Source organism: Megascapheus bottae, chromosome 32, assembly GCF_031878675.1.
Source record: "Megascapheus bottae isolate mThoBot1 chromosome 32, mThoBot2.hap1, whole genome shotgun sequence".
NCBI classification, from domain to species: domain Eukaryota; kingdom Metazoa; phylum Chordata; class Mammalia; order Rodentia; family Geomyidae; genus Megascapheus; species Megascapheus bottae.
In genome coordinates, this window is record NC_143540.1 from 7,540,320 (window position 1) to 7,567,723 (window position 27,404).

The 27,404-nt window shown below is 57.6% G+C and overlaps 2 protein-coding genes across 5 annotated transcripts; one reads left to right on the forward strand and one right to left on the reverse strand.

Moving 5' to 3' along the window:
* Rnf123 (ring finger protein 123) lies at positions 1-27,178 on the reverse strand. Of its 4 annotated transcripts, none has more exons than XM_090323543.1 (39): positions 27,127-27,178; positions 25,195-25,364; positions 24,829-24,913; positions 20,932-21,005; positions 20,700-20,794; positions 20,091-20,145; positions 19,905-19,990; positions 19,557-19,643; positions 19,315-19,382; positions 19,035-19,160; positions 18,364-18,478; positions 18,121-18,225; positions 17,570-17,695; positions 17,361-17,453; positions 17,192-17,265; positions 16,224-16,341; positions 15,975-16,074; positions 15,731-15,792; positions 15,496-15,567; positions 15,214-15,334; positions 14,341-14,442; positions 12,861-12,967; positions 11,879-12,134; positions 11,629-11,774; positions 11,416-11,499; positions 10,138-10,245; positions 7,747-7,924; positions 7,053-7,127; positions 6,833-6,920; positions 6,660-6,747; positions 6,489-6,573; positions 4,793-4,932; positions 4,505-4,693; positions 4,343-4,418; positions 4,083-4,167; positions 767-909; positions 556-650; positions 366-451; positions 1-295 (listed from the first exon to the last, which is right to left on the reverse strand). In XM_090323543.1, exons 2-39 carry the CDS (start codon positions 25,274-25,276, stop codon positions 178-180), a joined length of 3,993 nt encoding a protein of 1,330 aa, XP_090179669.1. In that variant the 5' UTR covers positions 25,277-25,364; positions 27,127-27,178; the 3' UTR covers positions 1-177. The 4 variants fall into 4 exon arrangements, with proteins under 4 accessions (XP_090179669.1, XP_090179668.1, XP_090179667.1 ...); XM_090323542.1 differs by lacking the exon at positions 27,127-27,178 and adding an exon at positions 26,975-27,057; XM_090323541.1 differs by lacking the exon at positions 27,127-27,178 and adding an exon at positions 26,975-27,056 and having other exon boundaries at positions 25,195-25,427.
* Positions 894-3,801, forward strand: Amigo3 (adhesion molecule with Ig like domain 3). Its single transcript, XM_090323545.1, has one exon. It carries the CDS (start codon positions 1,516-1,518, stop codon positions 3,037-3,039), a length of 1,524 nt encoding a protein of 507 aa, XP_090179671.1. The 5' UTR covers positions 894-1,515; the 3' UTR covers positions 3,040-3,801.
* Positions 27,179-27,404: the final 226 nt, after the last annotated feature.

Sequence of the window (27,404 nt, forward strand, 5' to 3'; positions counted from 1 at the left end):
TTGTATGGAATAATAATTTAATGTTCACTGTGCCCCTGACTGAAAGTCAAGCTCAGGCATAATTAGGGCCATGGCTGGGATTCCACTGAGGCTCCACGCAGGCAAGATGGGGGGCGGGGGTGAGGGCGATGGGGACAGGGTGGAAGCTGGTGGATAAGCCGTGTGCACGAGGCCAGCCTAGGCAGCGGAGGTGGTACTCGTGCTGGCCGCCTTGTCCCAGTCCTCTACGGACACGATGGTGGCTTTGCAGAAGAAGCAGTCCTTGTTGTTCATCAGGTGCTGGTTGATGCAGGCTCTGCAACAGGAGGGGTGAGGACTGCCCAGGGTCCCTAGTGCCCCTGCCCACACCCAAGGGGCCCACTTACTTGCAAGACTTGTGGCCGCAGGGCTGGAACACGGCGGAGATGGGGTGGGCGTAGCAGATTGGGCAGAGGTCCTCCTCACTGGTGGGCTACAGGGGAGGGGTCAGGGGTGGGGTGGGCTGGCTCGCTCTGCCTGCCTGCGGTAGCATGTTTACACGTGTTCAAGCGGTGTGGAGCTGGGCGCTCCGCTTACCAGGGATGCAGCTGCTGCCTGGGCCGAGGCGGCGGTCAGGTGTGCCAGCATCTGCTCCACTTGGGCCAGCTCCTCGGCGCTGATGTAATCCGTATCTGGGTGAGTGGTAGGCGGTGTCAGGCTCCGTGCGGCCTCTCCAATACTCCCAGCCCGGGGGTCCTGAATCCAGCCAGCCCCCAGTGTCTTCCCCCATCCACTCCTGCCCACTCACAGCTCTGCAGGGAGAAGCGCTTCCGGTCAGGGGCAGGCAAGGTGGTGCCAGGTGCTGGGGGCTCTGGCTGCCCCAGGAGATAGCATATGGAGCGGAGCTGGAAGCAGGGATCGGCCAGGAGCACTGACGTGGCTCTCTCCGTCCTGTGTTGGGGAGGGTGCACGGGTAGTCAGAAAGCTTGGGGTCTGCCTGAAAGTAGTAACTAGCCCTGAATCCCAGTGACCCCCCCACACAGCCCAGATCAGAAGTAGTAACTAGCCCTGAATCCCAGTGACCCCACACACAGCCCAGAACAAAAAGTAGTAACTAGTCCTGAATCCCAGTGACCCCCACACACAGCCCAGAGCAAAAGCCCACTCAACCCCAGCATCCCACCTCATGAGGACGCCCTCCCCAGAGCCCTCGGCCGCCGCCGCCACCGCGGGGCAGGGACTCACACCACGCCCCTCTGCTGACCACGTGGGGCTCCTAGGCCTGGGGAGAGCCGGCTGCCCCGCCCCTCGCAGCAGTAGCCAATAGGAGCCCAGGCCCCGCCCCGGAGCCGGCTCGGGGTGAGCGCGGTGAGAGTGAGAGCCCGGAGCTGAGGAGCGGAGCCGTGGAGCGCAGCTCCGCCTCGCGTCCCGGAGGCGCCCGCACTCCCACACTCTCCTTCCCTGCTATGGGCCACCCGGAGGCGAGCGCGTCGGGCCAGCGCCGAAGGGGGTAAGTCCCGGGCTGCGGGCAGCTCCTCCCCGGTGGCCGCCGCCGCCATGGCCCGGCTGGCGCCGCTGGGCGCCCTGCTGTGCGTGCTGCGCGCGGGGTCCGGGTCCGGCACCGTGGACCCCGAGATCCTCCCGCCCCGGGTGCCCCGCCATTGCCCGCCTCGGTGCATCTGCGCCGCCGACGTGCTGAGCTGCACCGGCCTCGGGCTGGGCGACCCGCCTTCCGCCTTACCTTCCACCACCGACCTCGACCTCAGCCACAACGCGCTCCGGCGCCTGCGCCCCGGCTGGCTGTCCCCCCTCCCGCGGCTGCGCGCCCTGCGCCTGGGCCACAACCGGCTGGACGCCCTGGGGCGCCACGTCTTCTCCAACGCCAGCGGCCTGACGCTGCTGGACCTGTCCTCGAACGCGCTGCGTGCGCTCAGGCGCCACGACCTGGACGGGCTCGGGGCGCTGGAGAGGCTGCTGCTGTTCAACAACTGCCTGGTGCACCTGGACGCGCGCAGCTTCCACGGCCTGCCTGTGCTCCGCCACCTCTACCTGGGCGCCAACCAGCTCGCCTCCTTTTCTTTTGATCACCTGCACGGCCTGGGCGCCAAGCATCTGCGCACCCTGGACCTGTCCTCCAACCAGCTGGGGCCCGTCTCCGTGCCCGGGCTGGCAGCCCTGCCAACCTTCCTCAAGAACGGCCTCTACCTGCACGACAACCCGCTGCCCTGCGACTGCCGCCTCTACCACCTGCTGCGGCGCTGGCACCAGCGCGGCCTGGGTGCGGTGCGCGACTTCGCCCGCCAGTACACCTGCCTGGCCTTCCCCGTGCCCGCTTCCCAGGTGCGCTTCTTTGAGCACAGCCGCGTCTTTGAGAACTGCTCCATGGCCTCCGTCCCCCACCCGGAACAGCCGGAGGAGCAGCTGGACACGCAGGTGGGTCGGTCCCTGAGGCTCTACTGCAACACCAGCGCCCCGGCCGTGCACGTTGACTGGGTGTCACCCCAGAACGAGCTGCTTGTGGCTCCCGGATCTCGAGACGGCACCATCGTGCTGCTGGCTGACGGCAGCTTAGCCATAGACAAAGTGCAGGAGCGACACGCAGGGGTCTTTGTGTGCCTGGCCACCGGGCCCCGGCTGCACCACAACCAGACACTCGAGTACAACGTAAGCGTGCACTTTCCCCGCCCCAAGCCCGAGGCTTTCAACACGGGCTTCACCACGCTGCTCGGCTGTGCCGTGGGGCTGGTGCTCGTGCTACTCTACTTGTTTGCACCGCCCTGCAGGGGCTGCCGCTGCCGCCGCCGCCGCCGCTGGCCCCGCACGCCCAGCCCACTCCAGGAGCTGAGTGCACAGTCCTCCATCCTCAGCACCACACCACCGGATGTGCCCAGCCGCAAGGCCAGTGTCCACAAACATGTGGTCTTCCTGGAGCCCGGCCGGAGAGGCCTCAACGGGCGTGTGCAGCTGGCGGTGGCTGAGGACTTCGATCTGTGTAACACTGTGGCCCTGCCATTCAAGGCTGGCTCCGAGACGGCCAGCTCCACGGGTTCAGAGGGTCTCATGATGACTCAGTCTGCCTGATGCCCCACCTGGGCCACAACCCTCCTGCTATGTCCTCCCCCCTGCGCCTGGTTTCACATAGGCCTTAACCTGAATCAACCCCACTACTAAGGGGGCTAGGATCCCCAACTTGCCTCCTGTGCTGCTTAGTTCAAGACCTGGGCCCACCAATTAGTGCAGGGCCCACTAGTGCCTGCTTTGCCTTAGGATCTCCTAGTGCTTAGGTGTTGGTGAGGGTTGGGGATTAAGCACTTCTCCAAAGAGCCCTGGGACCACATCTTCAGACCAAGGCGGATGTTAGGAAAGGAATCATATTACCTTTTCCTCCAGCCGTGTCCCAGAGGGCAGAGGAAATCAAAATCCACAGCCTCCCTAGATAGGAGGAAACAAGCCCCCCCCACCTTCTAGCGAAACAGAGCCCCAGTCTCCAAGCTTTCAACCTGAAAGTACAATGCTTCACACTCTTCAAGAGACCCCTGGGGGTCCAGCCTTGACCCCAACCAGAGTGGCTCCACTCTCTCCAGCTGGGCACCAGCAGGCCCTCTGAGGGCAGTAAGAAGCCTGGCAAGTGGAGAACACTAAGCGTCTTAGCTGAAACTCAAATGTCCCCAGAGGGCAGCAGCCTCTTAAGGACTGTCATTAGTCTCAGCCTGATAGCTAAGGTTGTGCCCTGGCTCCTACGCATCAACATCCCCCACTGCAGGGATCCCACAGTCACCCTAAACCACGCTGTTACGGTGTTTCACAATAAAGACGGTCCATGTGCATCGCTGCAGACGCGGAGCGTTGTGTGCTCAGCTTTTGATACAGCCGCACACGCATGCGCACACATACACCCAGCCTTGGTCCCTTACCAGAGGCACCACCAACACGCTGACACACACACACACACACTCATTCTCCTAGTCAAAGCAGTGAGCACCGATTTATGCAGTTCACACGGCCCTAGTGGCCCTCAGCCTCACGCCCTGGTACTGAGGTCCTCTTGAAACTCAGGCCCTGCCCAAGCCCTCCTCAAAAGGCAGCTCCAGCTCCCCTGCGAGCCAGCACTTCCCAACACTCACTCTGAGGCTGGACCATGCACCAGAAGTCGCACCAGAATGCCTGTCACGGCCACCAGGATAGGGTAATGGTCCACGCTCTCCAGGCCTGAGGGGAGGGAAGGAAGCTGAACCATTCACGTGCTCCCATGACGGGTTTCCAGGCCTGGCTGATGCCCTCCACCCTTCCCACTGTCCTTCCTTCAGGAGGCTGGTGGTGTGGAGCCGTGGCACAGGACCAAGGCCCGTGAAGTGCCCAGAGCATGGGGTGTCTAGATCCTTACCGGGTAGCCGCAGGGTGACCACCCGGTCAAAGAGGTTCCTCTCGGCCGTCACCCGGTTCAGCACCTGGTTCAGCAGCTGTGAGGGCGGGAGCCTGGCGGTGGGTGGCAGCTCACCACTGGACCATCCCGCCCGGGGTTCCCACCTGGCGCGGACGGACACACCTGTGCAAGACGTCGCAGCAGCATCTCGGAGGTAGGCTGGGCCCAGTCCAGGAATATCTCAGGCACCAATGTGATGGTCATTTCCAAGACTCGCAGCAGGCTGACCGACAGGTCGAAGCAGGTGGCGCAGACCTTGAGCTGCCGGCTGTCCACGAAGTTCCGCTCCAGGCGCTCGGCAGCCTGCTGGATCTGAGCAGCCCGCGGGTAGACGGGTGGGGCTGTCAGAGGCCTGGCTACCCGACAGGGCCCTTCTTTGGTCCCAGCCCCACCGGGCCCGCCGGGGCCTACCTCTTGGATCATGCCGATGAACTCAGAGAAAGCCCAGTTAAGCTGGTTGAGGACGCTGTTGAGGAAGCTGGGCGCCACATCAGGACCCTGCCTCAGCAGGTCGGCCATGTGCTGCTGCAGCAGGAGGGAGGGGCAGGGCTCTGTGGGGACACAGGGACACCTAAGCCTGTCCACCTGGCCTCATCCATCAGGTACAAAGACAGAAAGGTGGCCGGGCTCATGCCTATCATCCTGACTGCTCGGGAGCATCACAGTGAAGAGCCAGACGTGGTGCTATGGCTCGAGTGGTAGAGCACGAGCCTTGAGCAAAAGAAACGCAGAGACAGCACTTGGGTCTAGAGTTCAAACCCCAGGACCAGCACCAAAGAATTAAAAAAATAAAAAAGAGGGCTGTCTGGAGGCACTAGATCAGGAGGGGAGGACAGTGTAATGCTGCCTGAGGATTAGAGCGAACTCTGTTTCCTCCCTCAACCAGGCAACCATGGGGTTACACGTGTTCCCAAACCCCCGTCATGCAGGCCAAGAGCAGACACACAGCCTGACCTCTAGCAAATGCGGGCCACACGCCCAAAAGATGGGGTCTAAGCCAGGACTTAGACCCTCCCCAGCTAGCTTTACAAGCAGGAGTCAGGCACTCTTCAAGAGACCCCATCGAGGCCAGCTTCTTCAAGACCAATCCAAGCCCGCTGTCCTCTAAGTGTCTTCTGTTGCCCTTGGCATTTGGCCCAGATGGTGGGCGCCAAGTCTAGGCTGGCAGGCAGTGGTAACCAGAGCTCTCTGCCTCCGCTGGCCTGACGTTCCTCTCTGATGTGAATCAATAGTTCTGCAGCCACAGAATGGTATCTGGCCCCGCTGCCCTACCCACTCGCGCCTCAGTTCCGTCCTCCAGGCCGAGGACAGATGCATTTGGCAAGGACTTGTGAGTGCCCAAGGCACTCCGTCTCTCCCGGGACATCCTGAAGATCCAAACACTGCCTGCAAGGGCAAAATGCTACGTGTGCACAGTGAGTGACGGGTGGCAGGGGTGTGCAAAATGTACAGCCCCGGGCCTTGGGCTGGGGACAGGGGAAAGATCTGACTCAAGGCTACAGGAAGAGAGCATTCCCCTCGGCTCCCAACCCAGTGCTCTTTACTCCAGGAAGCCCTAAGAGGACCCTCTGGGGCTGTGTGCAATTTCTAGCCAGTACCCCTCTTGACTCTAAGATCCAAGGTCTAAAAGCCAAACCCTGAGTCTGGCACCAATTTAAAAAAAAATCACTGTTTCAGGTGCACAGTAGACATTTGTCTACCCCAAATGAACGGCCAGCGGGTTAGGGAGGTCTGGCTTTGCACGGATACCTTTAGAATATATGAAAAAGCTTGGACTCTGGGCACCGCTGGCTCATGCCTAATCCTAGCTACTCAGGAGGCTGAGATCTGAGGGTTGTAGTTCAAAGCCAGCCTGGGCAGAAAAGTCTATGAGACTCTAATCAACGGCGAGAAATCTGGAAGTGGAGATGTGGCTTCCAGTGGTAGAGCGTGAGCCTCAGGCAAAAGAACTCAGAGACAGCACCCAGGTCCTGAGTTCAAGTCCCACGACCAACAGGGGGAAAAAAAAGTTTGGAGCTTGACCCAAGCCCAGGCGGAGGAGCTAGGTGAAGCAGGAGAGTCTGAAAGAACCCAAAAGTGGCAGGTAAGGGCCAACCTCGGTACTCACTCTGGAGGCTGGGCAAGTTGGCATCCTCTGGTTTGGTTTTCAGCAGATGTGGCAGCCGGGTGTAGCGGTACCCAAACCCACAGCCCTGGGGAGTGGAGACAGCAGGAGTCGGCGGGGGGTGGGAGGGCGCCCCTTCTCCAGCGGGCCCAGCCCTGCCCTGGTCAGACTTACCCTCCAGAGCCGCACCAGGATCCAGTTGGTCTGGGCCCAAGGCCGCTGCTCATAGGGGGCCAAGAGGTTCTTCACCATGGCGATGCGCCTGAAGGGAGGAAGGGGCAGACGGGGTGAGTCTGGGGGGGGGTCTGCAAGACGGGGGGCCTCCCATCCCAAGCCCCCCTACTCACTGCTCCTCGGGGATCCGCTCCACAGCCCGCAGCGAGTGCGGGTAGCACACGTAGCTGGCCAGGGCCTGCATCAGTGAGTCCCGGATGTCTGCAGGGTAAGCTCTGCCTCAGTGGGAAACGCGCGCGGACCTCGCCCCACGCCTCAAACCCCACGCCTGTTACTCGCATAGAAGTCAACCTTCTAGACAGGCCGGCCCGTCCTCATCCCCTCAGCCCTCACCGGTGCCCACGATGCGAGCGTCGGCAAAGTGCTTGGCCAGGATGGCAGCCAGTCGGGTGAGGGTCTCTTCATAGCCTGCGAAGGTGGCCATGAGAACAGCTGCAGGTCAGGCGCTCCAGGAGCAAGGGCATCCCTTGGCAGTGTGTGTGTGGGGGGGTGCCCTTGGGTATGTGGACCCATGTTGGTATCCAGCGATGGAACCAGTGGCTCACGCCTGTCATCCTAGCTACTCAGGAGGCTGAGATCGGAGGATCTCCCGTCACAGCCCGGCCAGCCAAGAAACACTACGAGACTATCTCCCTGTCACCACCAGAAAGCCACAAGTGGAGCTGTGGCTCAAGCGCTAGAGCATTTAGCCTGGAGCACGAATGCTCAGGGACACTTCCTCAAGACCCTAAATTCAAGGCCTAGGACTGGAGGAAAGACAGAGCCAGAGGAAGGCCTAATTCGGGGCAAGCCAAGGGGTCATAGTACGCAGCAAACATCGGCCGTGGGGCTCCCCTAGACCCCTACTGCCGTGAAGGACAGGCTCCAGCACGGCCCCTGCCCGTAGCTCCTGAGCAGGATGGACCGAAGGGAGGGTCAGGGCCCAACCCACCTGCCCCCCAGGACCAGGAGAAAACTGCTGTCTGTGGCTACAGGCACCAGGCCGGGAGTGAGGACTTGCTTGGTGCAGCCTCCGTGGACGCCTTACCTGGAAGCTCCTCCATGCTGTGCACGGGGCCAAAGTAATTCTTGAGGGCGCTGTAGCTGTTAATGGCCACGTTCAGGTAGAACTCGGGCATGAAAGCGAAGAGCGACCCCGTGCGATCGCCGTGCTCGATGGTCCGCAGGCAGACGCGCAGCAGCCAGTAGATGTCCAGCATTTTCTCCTGCAGGAGGGGCACACGTGCTGCTGGGCTGTTCACTGGAAGGGCCACGGGGACACGTTCCGGTCTGGGGATCAGGAAGACCTCCCCAGGACAGTGACGTCAGAACGGACACCCCGATGCTAGCAAGTGGGACGCGGTGGTGGAAGCAGGGACAATCAGACTCTTTTTACAGGCAGGCGGGAGGGAGGGTTTGATGAGCCTGGAAAGAGCAGCGCCAGGACCCAACCCAGAGTTCACTCTTGCATGAGAACAGTGCGATCAGAAGTCTGGGCGGGGACTGTCCAGGGCAGAAGGGGCTGCAGGAAGCAGCAGATGAGGAAAGGACAGTGAAGAGGTCACAGCTATGTCCCTGAGGTCAGACAAAAAGGACTGGATGGTCAGGACTGAGCGATGCCCTGTGGGCAAGGAAAAGGTCATGTGTCAGGAGATGACCTCCAGGAAGGTCAAAGGTGCCCTAATCCTAGCTAGGCAGGCGGCTGGAATCTGCAGATCTGTTTGAAGTCAAAGAAGGACAAGAAAAGTCTGTGAGACTCTTATGTCCAACCACCACAAGGCTGGAAGTGGAGGTGTGGCTCAAAGGGTAGAGGATTAGCCAGCCTTGAGCACAAAGACTCAGGCCCTGAGTTCAAGTCGCAGAACTGCCCCCTCCCCCCCGAAAAAGCCAGCACAACTGCTTGCAGGAGAAAGGCAACAGAAAAGAAGTGAAACCCGCCTAGGGTCCTGTGTCTAAGGTCTGTTAGGATCAGGTACGCCACCTAAATGAGGTGCCAGAGACCAAATGGGTAAACTGAACCCACACATAGGCAATTGGTCTCTTGCCACCAGAGAAGGCCAGGGAAGACTGAGTCTGAGGCAGGGGTGGTGGCAGTGGTGCAGTTTAACCCAGGGGCCAATCCATGGAGATGAAAATGTGCCAGAAAGTCTGGCTGGGATGTGGAGAGCAGAGGATGACAGAGACCTAGGAACAGCTGGGCCCCGAGTTCAAATTCCAATAATTCAAAAAAAAAAGGCAGTTAACATAATAAAAGCTATGGACAAAATGCCTGTATCATGTAACATCATGGTGGCAAAAGCTTAGAATTAAGGATAAGGTAAGGAGGCCTGAGTTTTGCCTCATTTAAATTCAACATAGCACTGGGAATCCTTACCCAGAACAAATAGGCAAGAAAAAGAAAAAGCATTTGACTTGGAGAGGAAGCGGCACATTTGATCTCAAAACTTGCAAACAGGATCTTATGAATAGAAAACCTTAAAGATTAAGAACACAAACTGGACTGGAAAGGTGGCTTAGTGGTAGACTGTTTACCTAGCATGTAGGTTCAATTCTTGAGTACCACATACACAGAAAAAGCCAGAAGTGGTACTGTGGCTCAAGTAGTAGAGGGCTAGCCTTGAGCAAAAGTAGCTCAGGGTCTCTGCCCAGTCCCTGAGTTCAAGCCCCAGGACTAGCAGAAAAAAAAAACACACAAACTGTTACAACAAATAAGAGCCTTGATTGAAGGGGCAAGCCCAAGAAGAGGACAGGTGCCCTAACACGGGCACCACAGAGAGGGCAGGTAAGGCAGAGAAAGGAAACTAGTTGGGGAGAGCAGGGGTTGGGTCCCTCTAGCTCCCTGCTGGTTGTCCCCAGTGTCTGGGGCTGCATCTGGCACGCTTCAACCCTTAGATACATGGCATTAAATGAATCAGCTGCTTTCAGGGTGGCAGAGGAGAAGACGAGGCTCAGAGAAGTCTACAGAGCCCTGGTTGTGCTAGAAGAGATGGAGGAGCCTAGAACTGAGATGGAGAGCAGGACAAAGAAGAGGCAGGTAGACACTGTGCCAGGAGTTGGAGGCAAACTGAGGTTACAGAGAAGATTCCTACTTAGCCAGGCCCCAGGGGCTCACGACTGTCATCCTGGCTACTCACGAGGCTGACATCTGAGGATCATAGTTCAAAACCCACCCAGGCAGGATAGTCTGGTAGACTGTAATCTCCAGTGAACCATCCGAAAATGGGAAGCAGCTCTGTGGCTTTAAGTGGTACAGTACTAACCTTGAGTGCCCAGGCCCTGAGTTCAAGCCCCATGACTAACAAAAAAAAAAAAGAAAAGAAAGTGCCACTGTGTGGGGGGCCCGTGAAGGCGTGCAGGGCACCCGGTTCCTGGGCCAGCCCTCCCACAGCCAGGCAGTGTTACCCCCGGGTTGGAGCACTGGCTCGGGGCACCCACTCACCTGGGAATAGACGGTGGCATGCACCCAAGCAAGACGGCGGCTCAGGTGGTCCAGCTTTTCCGAGAAAACTTTCTGGCTCTTGGTCAGCTCTGCAAGAATATCCTTCCTCTGCCGCCCAGGGAGGAGGGAGGCACTCAGGACCCAGCAGAGACCGGGCCACCACCCCAGGCCCTCTAGTGTCATTTCCCTGTGTGTGTGTGTGTGTGTGTGTGTCTGCTGGGTCTGGGGCTTGAACTCAGGGCCTGGACACTGTCCTGGAGCTTCCTCTGCTTAAGGCTTAGCGCTCTACCACTCTGAGCCACAGTCCCACCTCTGGCTTTTTTGGTGGTTCATGGAGATAAGTGTCTCATGGATGTTCCTGCTCAGGCTTGAACCACGATCCTCCAATCTCAGCCTCCTGAGTAGCTAGGATGACAGGCGCGAGTCACCAGTGTCTGGGTTCCATTTGGAAAACTTTTCTACTGGTAGTGATCTTGAACAAGGCCAGAACAGGGCCGTGGGTGTGGAGTGAAACCCAGCCGGGGAGAGGGCGAGCTGGACCTGAACTCTATCTAGCTTCAGCTGTTGCTCAGCTAGCATGGAGGTGGAGCAGCCTTCCAGGGAAGCCACGGCAGAGGCAGAGGCAGAGGCAGAGGCAGAGGCAGAGGCAGAGGCAGAGGCAGAGGCAGAGGCAGAGGGCGGGGAGGGGGGAGCCAAGTCCTATTTCCTGCTGACTCTGCCAGTGGCCAAGGAAGCACTCAGGGCCCATCCATAATTGATGAGGGCTGAGGGCCTGTGCTGCACTTAGTGGGGGGGGGGAGAGGCACCCTGGCAGAGGCCACAGCTGGGGATGGAGCCCAGGGCGTGTCGGGCCTCACAGCAGGGATGGAGGACTATAGGTGTGGAGGAAGGCAGGAGCCGGGGCAGGCAGGCAGGTAGGCAGGCAGGCGCTCATGCCCGTCACCCTCCTCAGGAGGAGATCCCCCTCCCCTGGGCAGAGGCGCTTATGTCCAAACACAAGCCGGAAGTGGAGCTGTGGCTCAAGTGGTAGAGCACTAGCCTTGAACACAAAATCTTAGGGACAGAGCCCAGGCCCTGAGTTCAAGTCCCAGGACAGACACAGACACAGACACAGACACACAGACACACAGACACACACACACACACACACACACACACACACACACACACACACACACCAACCACTGCCAAGGCAGCCTCATGACAAGGTTTCCTTGGAGGAGTCCCCTGGGCGCTGCACCCCCTGTCCCCACACCCCTCTGCCCACCCAGGTCTTACCCTCTTGGGGCAGCGGCGGATCTTGTCCTCTGTGTCTCTCAGAGCCATTGCGTACTCGTTGACGTCATCAGACACCCCCACCATCTGGAGCCACGAGCGCCACACATCCAGGGTGACCCTCGGGCAAGCTCCCCACCTGGAGCCCCAAGGACAGCCTCCTCCCCCAAATAACCAGATGGGGAGCCCTCCCAGCTCCTCCCCAGCGGGGCCGACCTTGCCCAGCTGCTGGTGGACGCTCAGGTTGTACATCATGACGGCGCCGTCCAGGATCTCGAGCAGTGAGTTCTCGGTGAGCGGCTGCTCGGGCTCTTCGGGGGGCCGGCCCAGCAGCAGGCCCTCGTTCCAGTGGCTGCCCTCAACTGGGGAGGGGACGGGGAGATGAGTGCTAGGCCATCTTGGTGCTCGCCCAGCCACGGAGACCCGGTCTCCCCTTGCCGGGGTGGCCAGCCCTGCCTAGACCTACTGTCCTCCCGGGTCCTCTGCTCCACGTTCAGCGTGCGGACCTTCACCTTGTCCGACGAGCTCAGGGGTCGCCGGGGGGTCATGAGGCTCACGGCCGCAGTGCTCAGGAAGCGGTTGGCCCGGCCCAGCGTGGGAGAACTGAGCCAGCCTGGCCGGGGCAGTGGCAGCGGCAGCGCCCCTCCAATGGCCAGGGCCTGCAGGGGGCGCTGCGGTGAGAGGAGGAGGCGGAGGTTACTCAGCCCGAGACCGGATCCTGCCTGTGTGAAAGGGCCATGCCCATGGGTGGTTCCCCGGCCCACAAAACAAAGGAAAGCCCAAGCCCAGTGCTGGCGCAATCCTCTAATTCATGAGGAGGCTCAGATCTGAGGATCAGATTCCAACCTGCCTGGGCAGGAAAGTCCCAAGTGGAACTGTGGCTCAAGTGGCAGAATGCTGGCCTAGCGTGCATGAAGACCTGGGTTCGATTCCTTGGTACCACATACATAGAAAAGCCGGAAGTGGTGCTGTGCCTCAAGTGGCAGAGCTCTAGCCTTGAGGAAGGAGCCTAAGGGCAGTGCTCAGGCCCTGAGTTCAAGCCCCAGGACTGACAAAAAAACAAACAAAAAACAAAAAAAAAGCAACCCAGAACTCAGGGACAGCACTCAGAACTTGGGTTCAAGCTCCAGGCCCAGCAACAACAAAAGATAAAGGAAGCCAGGCACTGGTGGCTCACGCCTGTGATTCTAGCTACTCAGGCTGAGATCTGAGGGTCGTGGTTCAAAGCCAGCCCAGGCAGAAAAGTCCCCATTGAGACTTATCCCCAATTAGCCACTCAAAACCCAGAAATTGTGCTATGGCTCAGGCGGTAGAGCGCTAGCCTTGACCACAGGACAGCATCCATGTCCTGAGTTCAAGCCCCACAACCGACAAAAAAAAAAAAGATGAAGGAAAAGCCCAGCCCCCCCTCCCCCCTCCCCCTCCCCCTCCCGTGTCCACAGCCCCACCTGGGCTGCTGACGGGACTGGCTCCTCGTCCTCGTCCAGGTCGTCCATTGTGGCTGCCTGGAGCTCCCCTGGGTCAATCACGATGTTGGCTTTGGAGGCAAGGTCATCTGGGAACAAGGGCAGGATAAGAGGGCTCAGGCCAGGGTCCTGGGTGGAACTGCCCGGATGGGGAGAGAGCACTGCTAGACTGGGTGGGAGGCCCCATGTACCCCTTCCCTGCCCCTCCTCTAGCAGCAGGCGGCACTCCCCATCACACCCCTCCTGATTCCTAACACCTCCACACAGCCTCCTCTACTCTCTGACCACTTTATAGGCAAAAAGAGATCCCTGACCCAGGCTCCGGTGGCCTGGCCCCTCAGGAGGCTGAGATCGGAGGCCGCTTGTAGTTCAGAGCCAGGCTGAACAGAAAAGTCCATGAGGCTCAAAACGCTGGAGCGGGAGCTGTGGCTCAAGTGGCAGAGTGCCAGCTGTGAGAAAAATAAAAATCTCGAGAGACTGAGGGAGTCGGAGTCTGAGATCAGGATGGGCATGGCGGGGGGAGACCCTGAGTGCAGGGGGAGCCACCTGAGCCACCTGGCCCATGGCGTGAGTGAGTGCTCTCTTCTCCTAGCCCTGCTCCCTGGAGCCCTGAGGGTGGGTGTCCCGGCCTGGGTGAAGCCCCTGGCAAATCCTGCTCTCCTCTGACCCTGCCTCATTTCCCACTGCTCCCCTCACGTGCCACCCCTCCCCCCCCACACACAATAACTGCTCTCTGGACTGCTTCTGGCTTCTTACTCTTGGGTACACAGTGCCCTCTGCTCTGTGTGCTGGAACAATCTGTGCAGAGCCCTGAAGGTAGCTCAGGCAACAGTTACGCCTCGTTCACCTCACCATGGCCCCGTATTTCATCACTGCCCAAGAAAACAATAGCTGGCTGGACCCAAGGCCAGGGGCAGCACGGCCGGGTGGGCAGCTCCCGGCCTGAATGAGCAGGCCTGAGCGCCCTCTGGTGGACCAGGGGCAGCACGGCCGGGTGGGCAGCTCCGGGCCTGAATGAGCAGGCCTGAGCGCCCTCTGGTGGACCAGGGGCAGCACGGCCGGGTGGGCAGCTCCCGGCCTGAATGAGCAGGCCTGAGCGCCCTCTGGTGGACCAGGGGCAGCACGGCCGGGTGGGCAGCTCCCGGCCTGAATGAGCAGGCCTGAGCGCCCTCTGGTGGACCAGGGGCAGCACTGCGGGTCAGCAGCTCCCGGCCTGAATGAGCAGGCCTGAGCGCCCTCTGGTAGACCAGGGGCAGCATGGCCGGGTGGGCAGCTCCCGGCCTGAATGAGCAGGCCTGAGCGCCCTCTGGTGGACCAGGGGCAGCACTGCGGGTGGGCAGCTCCCGGCCTGAATGAGCAGGCCTGAGCGCCCTCTGGTGGACACAGACTGGGATCAGCAACCACAGCCACTTACACAGGCTGAGTGGCCAGGACTGCTCATCACCCACCGGCCTCCACGTACCTTTAAGGGTCTTACGTAGGTGTGAGAGGAGACCCCCAAGGCGCTGCAGGTCAAAGTAGTCCACTTTGCCATTGTAGAAGATCTGAGGAGGGATGTAAGCCTCTGTGGCAGGGAGGCCAAGACAGAAGTTAGGGCTTGGCAGGAAGACCTTCTCCAGAGACCTGTCCTAGGCACAGCAAAGACTCTGCCTTGTCCACCTCTTCTTACTATCCGAGGTTAACAGTAACCACTGCACAGCTTGCGACGAAAGGGGTGCTCTTGGCATCTGGCCACTTGAGAGGGCCTAGACTAATAGGTCACTCCCCAATCCAGGGTAAATAAGCCTTCCTCTGAACCCTGGGCAGCCTCTCCCCCCGCCCCTCCCCCAAGACTGACCAACCTAGAGGAGGTGGATGAATCTGGACGGAGGAAAAGTGCCCATAATGAGCTAGGGTGTTGATGGCTCACTCCTGTGATTCTAAGCACTTAAGAGGCTGAGATCTCAGTATCAAAGTTCAAAGCCAGCCCAGGGAGTTGTCTGTGAGACAATTAACCATCAACCCCACCCCCCCCCAAAAAAAAAACAGACCTGGAGGTGTAGCTTAAATGGCAGAACACCAGCCTTGAGTGAAAAAGCTAAGGGACAGGCCCTGGGTTCAAGACCTAGGACCAGGAGGAAAGAAAAGAAGAGCAGGCTATGTGGACAGTCAAGAGCAAATGTGGCTGCAGTGGTTCTGAGTGCATGGCTCCAGCTGCCCCACGTGGAGGGAAGGACTCAAGGAGGCCACAGGCTGGAGACAACCCCCAACCTCAGCTCTGCTCTCCACATGAACACCACGGGCCGTCCTGGGTCTGATTCTGCCCCGCGTGCTGGCCGGGTCTGGCACCACTCACCCTCACTGTAAGCCGCACGGGGATTGCCAGCCTTGTATTCATCCCAATAGAAGCGCAGCGCAGAGATCAGCCGGTGCAAGAAGCACACCATGTACTCAGGGGGGCAGAGCATGGGCATATTCTGTGGGCATAGGGCACAGAATAGGCCATCAGTGCCAGCCCACAGCCCGGCTCACTCATCCAAGGCTCTGTCCCAGGATCCTGGGCTGGGCAGAGAATGGAGCAGAGCATGGTGAGTTCTACAGCAGGCTGAGGGGTTCAAGGGTTCCAGCGGGCACCTACCCCCCGGCCACTGGCATTCTCCTGCAGGAACTTTCGAAACTTGGTCAGGAAGATGTATCTAGAAGCTTCACCCTTCGTGGAAGGAGAAACAAAGCTGTGATAAGCTGAGAACGTTGCCCAACGTGGATAAGCTCAGAACCACCGTACACCGGAGCTCTACCAGGAGAAGGCTGTGCCAGCCCTGACAAAAGGGCATCCTGCCCAATGAGGCCCCAACACGACCTGAGTCACTCACCCCATTATCATCTTTATTGTTCAACAGCAGCTTCAGGATCTGTACCTGTAGTTCTTCCACCACTGGTGGGGGTGGGGAGATGGGAGAAGGGGTTCAGGTCTGACCTCTTCTTCCTCCTCCTTCTCCTCCTCCTCCTCCTGCTCCTCCTCTTCCATCCCCTGGGATTTCCTGAACCCAACCTAGGTGTGATCACTACCAAGTACTCCAAGGACCAGAGTTCGAACCCCTGAGGCAGGGGGCCCACCTTCAATGCGCTTCTTGAGCCTCTGGCAGCCCCGCTCATAGGCCCTGCGCCGCTGCCTCTCCTCTGTGGTCTCCTCCTTCACCTCCTTACTTTCTTTGCCCTGGGCAGGGTCAGAGGAGAGAAGTCAGCGGGGTTTGCCAGGGGCTCCCCCCTGGCCAGGACACCCACCCTCAGGGCTCCAGGGAGCAGGGCTGGGAGAAGAGAGCACCCATGCCCCGCCCCCCCCACCTCCACTCAGGATCTGCCCACCTCCCTGCTGGAGCGGTGGGGCCACCAAGTGGTAGGAATGAGCTCCTGCAGGCCGGCCTCCTCCACGCGCAGGGGGCTCTTGATGTAAAAGAAGACGACAGACCGGAGCATGTCGAAGCTGCTAACTGTCAAGGCCCGGCTCGGCTCATCAAAGTCCCCCCCCACCGCCCCAGGAATGTCATCGTCAGTGTGGATCCACCCCCCCAGAGCCTCAGGAAAGATCTAGGGCTATTGTTGGGCTGGGAAGACGGCTTAGTGGCAGAGTGCTTGCCTAGCATGCATGATGCCCTGGGTTTGAGTCCTCAGTACCACATACATGCACAGAGAAATCCAGAAGTGGTGCCGTGGCTCAAGTGGTAGAATGCTAGCCTTGAGGAAAAGCAGCTCAGGGACAGTGCCCAGGCCCCAGGACTAGAAAAATTATACGACTATTAAGCCCAGCACACTCAGTACTTAGGAAGTGCATGATAAAGCTTTTTTTTTCTTTCAATGACTATGGGAGACAGACGCAGTCCTCCTAGCTACTCAGGAGGCTGAGATCTGAGGATGGCGGTTCAAAGCCAGCCCGGGCAGGAGAGTCTGTGAGACTCATCTCCAGTGAACTACCAGAAAACTGGAAGTGGAGCTGTGGCTCAAAGGACAGACAGCTAGGCTTGTGTGAAAAAGCTCAGGGCCAGCCCCCAGGCCCTGAGTTCAAACCCCACACTCTAGCTGAACTGGGCAGGCCTTGGGGCCTTCGCACACCTCCATGGAGCCACAGACTGTGGCCATATGGACACCTCAGGCTTCTCTGATCTGCAGAGAAGAGCTGGAAAGGCCAGGCCGGGGCCAGGAACTGGGCGCTGGTTCTCCTGAGCCTTCTTGGGGAGCCATAGCCAGATGATATCTGCCTCGCCGTGACCTCTGTGAGCACCCTTCCCAGAGGGCCCCCCTGACAGCTGCCTGCCTGGCCACACACGGGAGGATACAGGACATTGCTGAGCAGAAACTTGCGGGACTTCTCATGTCTCAGGATGGAGATGGTGAGCCTCAGGTAGTGGATCTGTGGAGAGCCACACTCAGAATGGAGGCAAGGCCCTTTTGGGGGTGGGGCGGGGGTGGGGAGGATCCTCTCCGAGAGAGACGAGCATGGCTCACCTGCAGGCCCAGGTCTGGGACGATGGGTGAAAACCGATACAGTCGCAGTAGAGACATCATCAGCTGCTTAAGGCAATCCTGAATCTCATAGTCCTAGAGAGGAGACGCCAGGGCCGCCATGGGGGAAGGCGGCTTTTCCAAGCCCTCCCTCCTCCCCCCTCCTCTGAGGAAGTGTGAGAGCCGGGCAGGAGCCTGCAAGCGAGCCTTACCTCCATGAAGAGCCACAAGAGGTCAAGGACCTGGTGGACCACGGCTTGCGTCTGCTCCGGTGCCCCCTTCTCCACGATGCCCAACAGAAAGTTCATGAGAACGGCCTCCACCAGGTACACCTTGCGCTGGGCCACAGGGCAGGTGGGCACAGGTGAGCTGCAAGCCCCTCTCCTCTGGTCCCCCCATCCCTCCCAAAGCAACCCCAACACGCAAGGGAAGCTGGTCCAGGCCCGAGCCACGGCTCCACGGTTGACTTTGTGGGTGCTCTGGAGGTAAGTCTTGGGGATTTTCCTAGCCCTGGGCTGGCTTGGAACCTTGATCCCCAGCTGAGGATCCTCAGATCTCAGCCTCCCGAGTGCTAGGATGGCAGGTGTGAGTCACCAGTGCCTGCCTCCATCTTCTTTCTAGGAGAGCCATGATTGAGCTGCAAGTGTTACCCTGAGGCCCTGCCAGGTGATGCTACTGGATCTCCAAGCCCCTAGCACAGGCAGATCTACTGTGGGCACTGCTGGCACAGCCAGCCCGTCCCCCAGGCCGGTTGTCCCCTTACCAGGAGTGGAGCAAAGCGATGGAAGATGTGTGCCAGCGTAAGCAGGACAGTGGGCTGGCCCTGCGGCTGCCACTCGGAGCTCTCCTTCTGCACCAGCCGGCCTTCCTGTGGGCAGGAAGAAGGCTGTGAGGAGAGAGGGCCGGGCCAGGGCCTTGCCCACTCCCCACCCCACCCCTCAGCCCGATCACAACGAGGTCTAGCTCTACACCCCGCTCCCCACCCCCACCCCTCAGCCCGACTCACCACGAGGTCTAGCTCTACACTGAGCACTGCCCGGAAGCAGCCCAGCAATCTCTGTGCCCGTACCAGGTCGGCACGTGGCGGGTCCTGCAGGGGCCGGAAGCCCGCAACTGGGTAGGTACCACAGAGTTAAGCCAGCAACGCCTGATCTGAGCCTTCCCCGAGTGCCCAAGGAGGGGGTGCCCAGTTTGAATCACAACTCTATCTCTGTGAGGGAAAACTACCGTTGACACTTAATGTATATGGTAGTTGTTTTTTTCTTCTTTGTCCTGGGGCTTGAACTCAGGACATCGTCCCTGAGCTTCTTTTTATTCAAGGCTAACTTTCTACCACTTGAGCCACAGCTCCATTTTGGCTTTTGGTGATTCATTGAAGATGAGAGTCTTAGGGATTTTTTTTCCTGCCCGGGCTGGCTTTGAACCTTGATCCTCAGATCTCAGCCTCCTGAATAGCTAGGATTACAGATGTGAGCCACTGTGGCCTGGCTTGATGTGTTTTATCTGCTCGATGGACACAATGATGGCATGTATCTAACAGGTAGACTGTTATCCACACCCATGGACCTAAACGATGCCCTGTGGACTTCTCCCAACAGCCAGGGCCTGCCCCCAAGCCCACAGCGCCTTCATCCTAGATGCTCAAGCCACCCAACAGCCATCTTCTCCAAACGATATCGCAAAGGACGGCTGCCAAAGTTGAAGGCCACAGACTCTTTGAAGGACAAGCTGATGGCTGGGAAATAGGCCATGCCCTGGCCCCTGGCCAGGTTCTCAAAGGCGGTGCCCAGTGACACACCATTCCTAGAAGAGGAAGATGGTTCTGTGACCTATGCCAGGAAGGATGGAGCTGCCCACCCTCGGGCTCCCCAACCCCACCTGGCCTCCCCCAGGAAACCCTGGGCAATCTGGGGAGGGCCCAGAGGCCAGGCATGTGTTGGGACGGGGGGATACTCACAGGCAGAAGGAAAGTGTTCCATCATCTAGATCAATCAGACAGCTCACAATATCTCCCGCTGCCCAGGCCTGCCAGAGACATGCATACACAGAGAAGTCGGCTTACCCCAGGACCTCCCACGGGGATCCAGCCTGGCCCTTCCCTGGGGTCTGCAGTCCTGGGTGGCTTCCCAGAGGCTCCCAGCAGGCTAGGAGAAAGTGGTGCGACTGGTGGTGGCCTGGGGGGGGGGTGGGGCCTTGTACCTTGCCATAGTTAGTTGTGGTCACATTCCACTTTCGCACTCGGTTCCCGTCATAGGCGTAGGAGTTGTGTGTGTCTCCCACCCCCTCCTGGAGAAAGGAATTGCTGGGAGGTCTGGGGAAGGCCAGAGCCCCCCCTCGCCCCCCATCACCAATCACATCTTGGATCCTCATGGCTCGAGAGGGAATCTACTATTCTTGCAGAGGGGTTCTAGGCAGCGTGCTCTGGGTGAGAGGGTAGGGGTATATTTCTTTCTTCAGGGAGCAGGGCAGGATCAGGGGGAGGAGTAGGGTAATGAGATCCTGAGGACCCCCCTCCCCCCCTCCGCCACACCCTGCACCTGCGCATACCTCCTGATTGAAGCGGCAGTTGATGGTACACCAGCCAATCTGCATAAGCCCCTGGGAGGAGATGAGTACCTCGTACACCCATTTCCCTGGAGAGAGCAGGGAGGCCCAGCAAGGTAGATGAAGGTCCACTTTCCCGGCCCCAGGGCCCTCACATGTCCTCCCAGCTCTCTGGGAGGGAGGGCTTACCCTTGTACACACAGGTGGTAGAACGGATGGTGCCAAAGTTGCTGTGACCAATCACCTGAGAGAGGAAGAAGGGAGAGGCGATGAGCTTCCAACTCCCCAGGTCTCCAGCCCTATTCTCAGTGGAGCTAGCTCTGGTGGCACCGGTCTTCTACTGTGCCCATGATTAGAGGTTCAAAGCCAGAGGCTTGGTAGAAGGTACTGTGGGTTTTGCTGGGAAGGGTTTGAGGCTGGGCTACAATGAGCTTCCAACACCATGTCAGGAGGTGTCAGGGGCTGAGACTATCATGGTCTAGGGCCACATTGGGATAAAAAAGAGAGATGAGAGGGCTGGGTGGCCAGTGGCTGATATGGTAACCCTAGCTACTCAAGAGGCTGAGATTTGAAGATCACAGTTCAAAGCCAGCCTGGGCAGGAAAGTCCACAAGACTTTTATCTCAAAGTGGTAGAATGCTAGCGTTGAATAAAAACGCTCAGGGATAACACCTAGGCTCTGAGTTCAAGCCCAAGGACACACACACACACACACACACACACACACACACACGGAGGGAGGGTGGGAATACTGAAAACAGATCTAGACCGGGGACCCCAAATCTCACTCTCACTTACCCCCAGGAGGTCATCATCTACCAGAAGAAGGCCCTCAAAGCCTCCTGTATGGTCCAGAACCACAGTGGATGGGCCAAGTCGCCCTTCAACCTCTTCTGAAGAGGAAAGAGGCATGGGATTAGACTGAGCAGATGGTTTGATGGATGCATGGGGTGCACTGAGCTCCCCAGAGAACATGCCAGAACTCAGCTCTGCAACCCACCCCACACTCCAGGATGCCCCATGCCCTGACCTTCCTCGTTCTCATTGTCCACATGTAGTAGCTGATCCAAGTGCTCTGGCAGGTTCTGGAAGTTCAGGAATTTCCTAGGAAGAGCAAGAGGCTGCCAGGGACCCACAGTCTTTGGGGTCAGCCAGCCGACACGAAACCCCTCTCCCACTCTTTCCCCTGAGCTTTCACAGCATGGCTGCCTGGACTCCGGCGGGCCCGGGGAGTGCTTTCAGCTTAGTTTTAAGCTCTGGTTAGATTACCCATTACACTGAATTTTTATTTTTTGGGTTTGCCATGGGATTTGAACTCAGGGCCTGGGTACTATATCTGAGCAAAAAGGTGAAGCCCCCATCTCAATCCATAGCTGGGTGTGGTGCCATTCATCTGTCATCCCAGCTACTCGGGAAGCATAAATAGGAGAATGGTCCAAGCTGGCCTATTCATATACATGAAGCCTATCCCCAAATAATGAAAACAGAAATATCTGGGTGGTAAAGTGCCTGTCTAGCAAGTAAGAGGACCTGTTCAACCCTTAATACTACCAAAAAGAAGCCAAACACAGTGGCTCACGCCTGTCATGCTAGCTACTCAGGAGGCTGAGATCTGAGGATCGCAGTTCAAAGCCAGCCCAGGCACTAAAGTCCAAGAGACTCTTATCTCCAATGAACCACCAGAAAACTGGAAGTGGCTCTGTGGCTCAAGGGTAGGGTGATAGCCTTGAGCTGAAGAGCTCAGGGACAGCATGCAAGGAAGGAAGGCAGGCAGGCAGGCAGGCTGTTCTCTGTAAGCCTAATTCCCTCATCTATAAAAAAAAGAATATCTGGATATCAGATGTTGTGAGGAGCCCAAGGAATCACATTTGTTGCCTACATATCCTATGACCTACCAATTTTTTTTTGGTTGGTCTGGGGCTTGAACTCAGGACTTGGCGCTGTCCCTGAGCTTCTTCACTCAAGGCTAGTGCTCTACCACTTTGAGCCACAGTGTCACCTCTGGTTTTCTCAAGATTATTTGGAGTGAGTCACATAGAAGGAAAGTGGCCTAGTGGTAGAGTGGTTGCCTAGCATGTATGAAGCCCTGGGTTTGATTCTTCAGTACCACATACACAGAAAAAGCCAGAAGTGGTGCCGTGGCTTAAGTAGCAGGGTGCTAGTCTTAAGCAAAAAGTATCTCAGGGACAGTGGCCAGGGCCTGAATTCAAGCCCCAGGACTGGCACGCATGCACACACGCACACGCGCGCGCGCACACACACACACACACACACACAAACATGGTTGAACACTGACCACTTCTGTCCCAAGCCCAGTTGCTAAGAATAGCAGGCAGGTGGCAACCAGCAGGGCTCAGTAGAGCTCATGCCCAGTGCCCATCTGGACCCAGCCCAGAGACTGCCAGCACCTGCTCTTCCCCCCGTTTAATCTCAGAGTCTACCTGACTCCTCTGCCTAACCAGCCGACTCTGAAAACACAACGCCGCAGGTATCTGTGACCCAGGCTCAGGTTGCCCACCCACATTCACTTGCTGACCCTGAGCTTCCAGAGGGAGGCAGACCCAATGACCCTTCCCCACCTCTCCCCACGGCCAGGCCAGAGCCAAGGGACAGCTATGCAAATGGGCTGTCGAGACAGGTGCATGGAAGGCTAAAGCGCCAGCCTCAGATCTGGACACTCCAGGGAGCCCAAGAGTAAAGAAGGCTTCATCAAAAGCTCTCCCCTGTGGTCCACATCTGTCATCCTAGCTACTCGGGAAGCTGAGCTCTGAGGATGGAAGTTCAAGGCCAGCCCAAGCACAAAAGCCCATGATACTCACGAGAGCGGGAGCTCTGGCTCAAAGTGGTAGAGCGCTAGCCTTGAGCTGATGAGCTCAGAAACAGCGCCCAGGCCCTGAGTTCAAGCCCCACAACTGGCCAGAAAAACCAAAGGAAGCTCTTGCAGGCCAATGTACAGAAGCACTACGCTCATGTTTCCCCCAGAGACATCTGTGGGCAGCTGGCGGGAGGCAGTCTCCACTGAGTGCCCAGGCACTGCTCATTTGGCCAACTCCAGCTTCTTCCTGCCCTTTCTGGAGTTCTCAGGTTCCAGCCCAAGGCCTTCCATCTCCACAACCACTGAGTGATGACCCCAACACCTGCTCTCCCTCTTGGCGGCCACAGCTCCAAGTAACAGCAGGACCCATCTCCGGTATCACATGAGGCAGGGATCAGATGGCCCTGGAAACAAGCCAGAACCTTCTGACTACCACAGCCACGTGAATAGAAATGGCAGTGCTGCTGGGGGGCGCCAATGGGTCACAGGATCTGAGGGCCAGGGTTCAAAGCCAGCCTAGGTAGGAAACTCCACGAGACTATTATCACCAATGAATCACCAGAAAATGCCAGAAATGGAGCTCAAAGTGGCTCAAAGTGGTGGAGTGTTAACCTTGAATAAAACCCAAGCCCTGACTTCAAGCTGCTGAAGGGGGCTATATCTTATTGCAGGGAAAGATAGCTGCATGACCATGTAAAGCAGTAACTGGGCTTGGGCCTGGAGCCTGGAATCTCAGCTACTTGGAAGGCAGAGATAGGAAGATCACAGCTTAAGGCCAGCCTAGACTCTTCTCAAAGTAAGCTTGGTATGGTAGTTCATGTTATAATCCAGGCTGGGCAAGAGGTAGGAATAGGAGGATTAAAGTCTGCGGTCAGCTTCCGAGAAAATGGGAAACCCTCTTTAAAAAATAAAGTAAAAAAGACTTGAGACAATGCTAACGTGCCAAACAAGCGCAAGGCCCTGAGTTCAAACCTCAGTACAGCTAACAAAAAAGCAAAAGAAAAAAATGTGGTTGGGAATGTGGCTTTGTTGTAGAGTGCTTGCGTGCATGAAGCCCTAGGTTTAAGTCCTCAGCACCACATACACAGAAAAAGCCAAAGTGGTGTTGTGGTTCAAGTGGTAGAGTGCTAATCCTGAACAAAGGAAGCTCAGGGACAGTGCCTATGCCATGAGTTCAAGCCCCAGTACTGGCAAAAAAAAAAGGTGGTAAGTTGTATATTTTAAATACATGCAGTGTACTATAGGTTGATTATAATAGTAAAAACTAAAAACAAAATAAACTTGTTTGAGGCTAGGTCTTGTTATGTAGTATAGGCTGGTCTAGGACTCAATTTCCTTCCTTCATCTCTCAGGTTTTGGGATTGAAGAGATGTGACACCACATCCAGAAAGAAAAATATCTAAGAAGAGTATGCTTGAAGTTTCCTTTTCTTTTTTTTTTTTCTTTTTGCCAGTCCTGGGGCTTGAACTCAGAGCCTGAGCACTGTCCTTGGGCTTTCTCAAGGCTAGTGCTCTACCTCTTGAGCAACTGTACCACTTCTGGCTTTTTTCTATGTATGTGGTACCCAGGAATTGAACCTGGGCCATCGTGCATGTTAGGCAAGCACTCTACCACCAGGCCAAACTCCCCGCCCTGCTTTAAGTTTTCTATGCAGCATAATTGGATCTACATACATTACAAATTAAAGCAGAAAGGACCACCTATAATTCCAGTGACTCAGGCTGAGCCTCAGAGAATCAGCCAGTCTAGGCAGAAAAGAAAAGTCTTGAGACTCTACAAAGTTTATCGGCAAAATGCCAGGCTCAAGGCATGGCTTAATGGTAGAGTGCCAGCTGCACAAGCTGAATAAGCATAAGACCCTGAATTCAAACCCAGTATGAGCAAAAAACCAAACCCCAGACCAAAGTCACATTCAAATGATCACACTGAATAATGCAATAAACAGGTGTTTTTGCTTCTCTGATTTGACGTTCTCGCTAAAAGTGTACTTCATTTACACAGACGAAATTTAAATGCAGTATAGTAAACTTGTGAGAAAAAGACCCAGTGACCTTCTAGTCTAGTCTCATCTGATTCTACAGAGTAAGGAGGGGTTCCCCAACCCAAACATACCTGCCAGTGGTCGTGGGGGGCTCATGGTCAGGAGAGGAAAAGATTTGGCGCAGGTAATCATTCAGCAGTTTCTCGTGGGCAATACCTGGGGCCACAGGTCAGAAGGGAGAAGAAGAGCAATGGTTAGCACAATCCCTGGTCCCTGCTGGCCTCAGAGATTGCTCATTTTTAGCCACCCACAAGAGTGAGACTCCTAGCCATGCAGGGTTCCCTGTTCCATGGGGTGCTGCTAAAGAGACGGCTCACAGGGTCAAAGGGGTGTTAAAAGGCCTGAGACCCACTGGATCACAGACTTGGGCTGTGTTTATACTTTTCATCTCCTTCCCCCTATACCAAGCCCGTCCTCCATGACCTGCAGGCTCTTACCTGTGGCCCTGGATTTCTCAGCATCAGAGCTCAGCCTGTAATTCTTGCGGGAGAAGGACACGCCGGCTCCTTTGGATGCCATCCTTCATGTCTCATGGGAAGTGCCAGGGGTCCCAGAGGCTGAGCCCAGCTTGGTCTGTCTTCCTTGCAGGCTCTTCCAGACCACGGGGCTGCAAAGGCGGGAAGGCTTGGGAGCAGGTGCGATCAGAATCATGCAGTCTCTCTCACACAACCTAAGGAAGAAGGTGTGGAGACTTCCAGCTTGCAACACAGGGAGGGTAAATGGGACATGAGCTCATTGTGCCAGGGACCACGTCAGCCAAGTCTGCTAACTCCTACCCAAAAGCCTCTGCTCGGGGGAAATCAGATTGACATGTCCACAGTGAGATGGTCATCTCAGCTGGTTTGCCACATGGAGTCCAGCTCATCACCAGAGAAAAAACAAACAGTAAGCCAACACTAATTGGGCTATCGGAGCCCTTAAGCGCGCTTATCTCTGGTTTTCTGGTGGTTAACTGAAGAGTCTTGTGGACTTTCACACCCAGGCTGGCTTTAAACCGTGATCCTCAGAGCTCAGCCTCCTGAGTAGCTAGGATTAAAGGTGTGACGCCCAGCAAGACTTTTTTGTTTTTGGTATTAGTTCTGTGGCTTGAATGCAGCCTAAGCACTGTCCTTAAGCTTTTTTTTTATTTTTTTGCACAAGGTTAACACTCTACCAATTGAACCACAGCTCTACTTGTGGCTTTTTTTGGTGATTAACTGGAGATAAGTCTTGTGGACTTTCCTGTCTCATCTGGCTTCTGGATCTCAGCTTCCTGAGTAGCTAGGATTACAGGTTGAGCCACTGGTGTGCCCAGCAAGGCTGAGACTTCACCCCAAGTTTCTCCTTTCTCTTGCCCACAGTCACACTCCATTCTTGTTTCCATTCACCCAGATGGCCTCCTTCCCCCATCCAAGACTACTCTCGAGGTCTTCCTACTGCTATCTATCCCTCACATAGCATGCTGCTGCTGCAGCCGCTCCAGAACTTAGAACCGACCTCACTACAGAGCACCATGCCATCCGATTCACCAATTCAGGAGCCAGCCAGTAGCTATAGGTGGTGTTAAAAAGAAAAGCCAGGTGTTGGTGGCTCACACCTGCGATCCTAGCTACTCGGGTGTCTTGACATCTGAAGATTCGGGTTTGAAATCAGCCTGGGGCAGGAAAAGTTCCTGAAACTCTTATCTCTAATGTGTCACACACACACACACACACACACACAGGTCAGACCTAAAGCTGTGGCTCAGATGATAAGAGCGCTAACCTTGAATACACACGCTAAAAGAACGGCACCCAGCCCTGAACGTTCTAGCCCCAAAGACTAGCACCCCAGAGTAATCATTTAAAACTTCAAGGGTCGGGAGTGTGGCTTTATGTACATGATCAGCCACATCTCCAGAGTGCCAGGCCCACGTGTGGCGGTGCGGGGATGCCCGGACGCCGGCCCCCTCTCACTCCCTCCACCCCCCGCCCGCCGGCCTGGGGAAGGAGAGGCTTCCCGGCCCCGTCTCGCGGTCCCCCCCACCGCCGATCGCGGCGGGGGGGATGAGCCCCGTGGGGGGCGGGGCGTTCCCCGCTGGAAACCCCGCCGTGTCCTTGAGCTCGGGCCCCACGCCGGCTCTGGGCATCAGGTGGATCCACGGAACCTCGTCCGAGACCCCCCACCCCACCCCACCCCCGGCCCCAGGCGAGCGTCCCAGCCCCCGCCCCGCCGGCCCCGCCCCGGGCTCCCCGGGACCTGTCAGGCCGCCTCCCGCCTGGGGTCCCCTGTCACAGGCCGCCACCCGCTCCGGACTCGGCCGCGGTCGCCTCGGACCGGCCCCGAGGAGCCAACGAGAAACGCCCAGCTTCAGAACCCAGCCCCCACCCCACCCCACCCCCGTCACTCACCCCTCACTCCCTCCCCCCCTGCCACCCCGCCGGCCGGCCGGCTGGCTGGCTGTCCGTCCGTCCGTGCGTCCGTCGCCACCGGCTCACAACATCCGCCCGGCCTCTCGCCGGCTACGGCGCCCGACGGGGGCCAAACCCCGCGCCCTCCCCGCCCGCTCGCGTGCGCGCCGCGCCTCCGGCTGCGCACGCGCACAGGCACGCGTTGACCGGCTGCTCAGCTAGGTCCCAGCTGGCTGCTGCCAAGGATGGGGCGGGAGGTGGGGATTCCCCCACTTAGT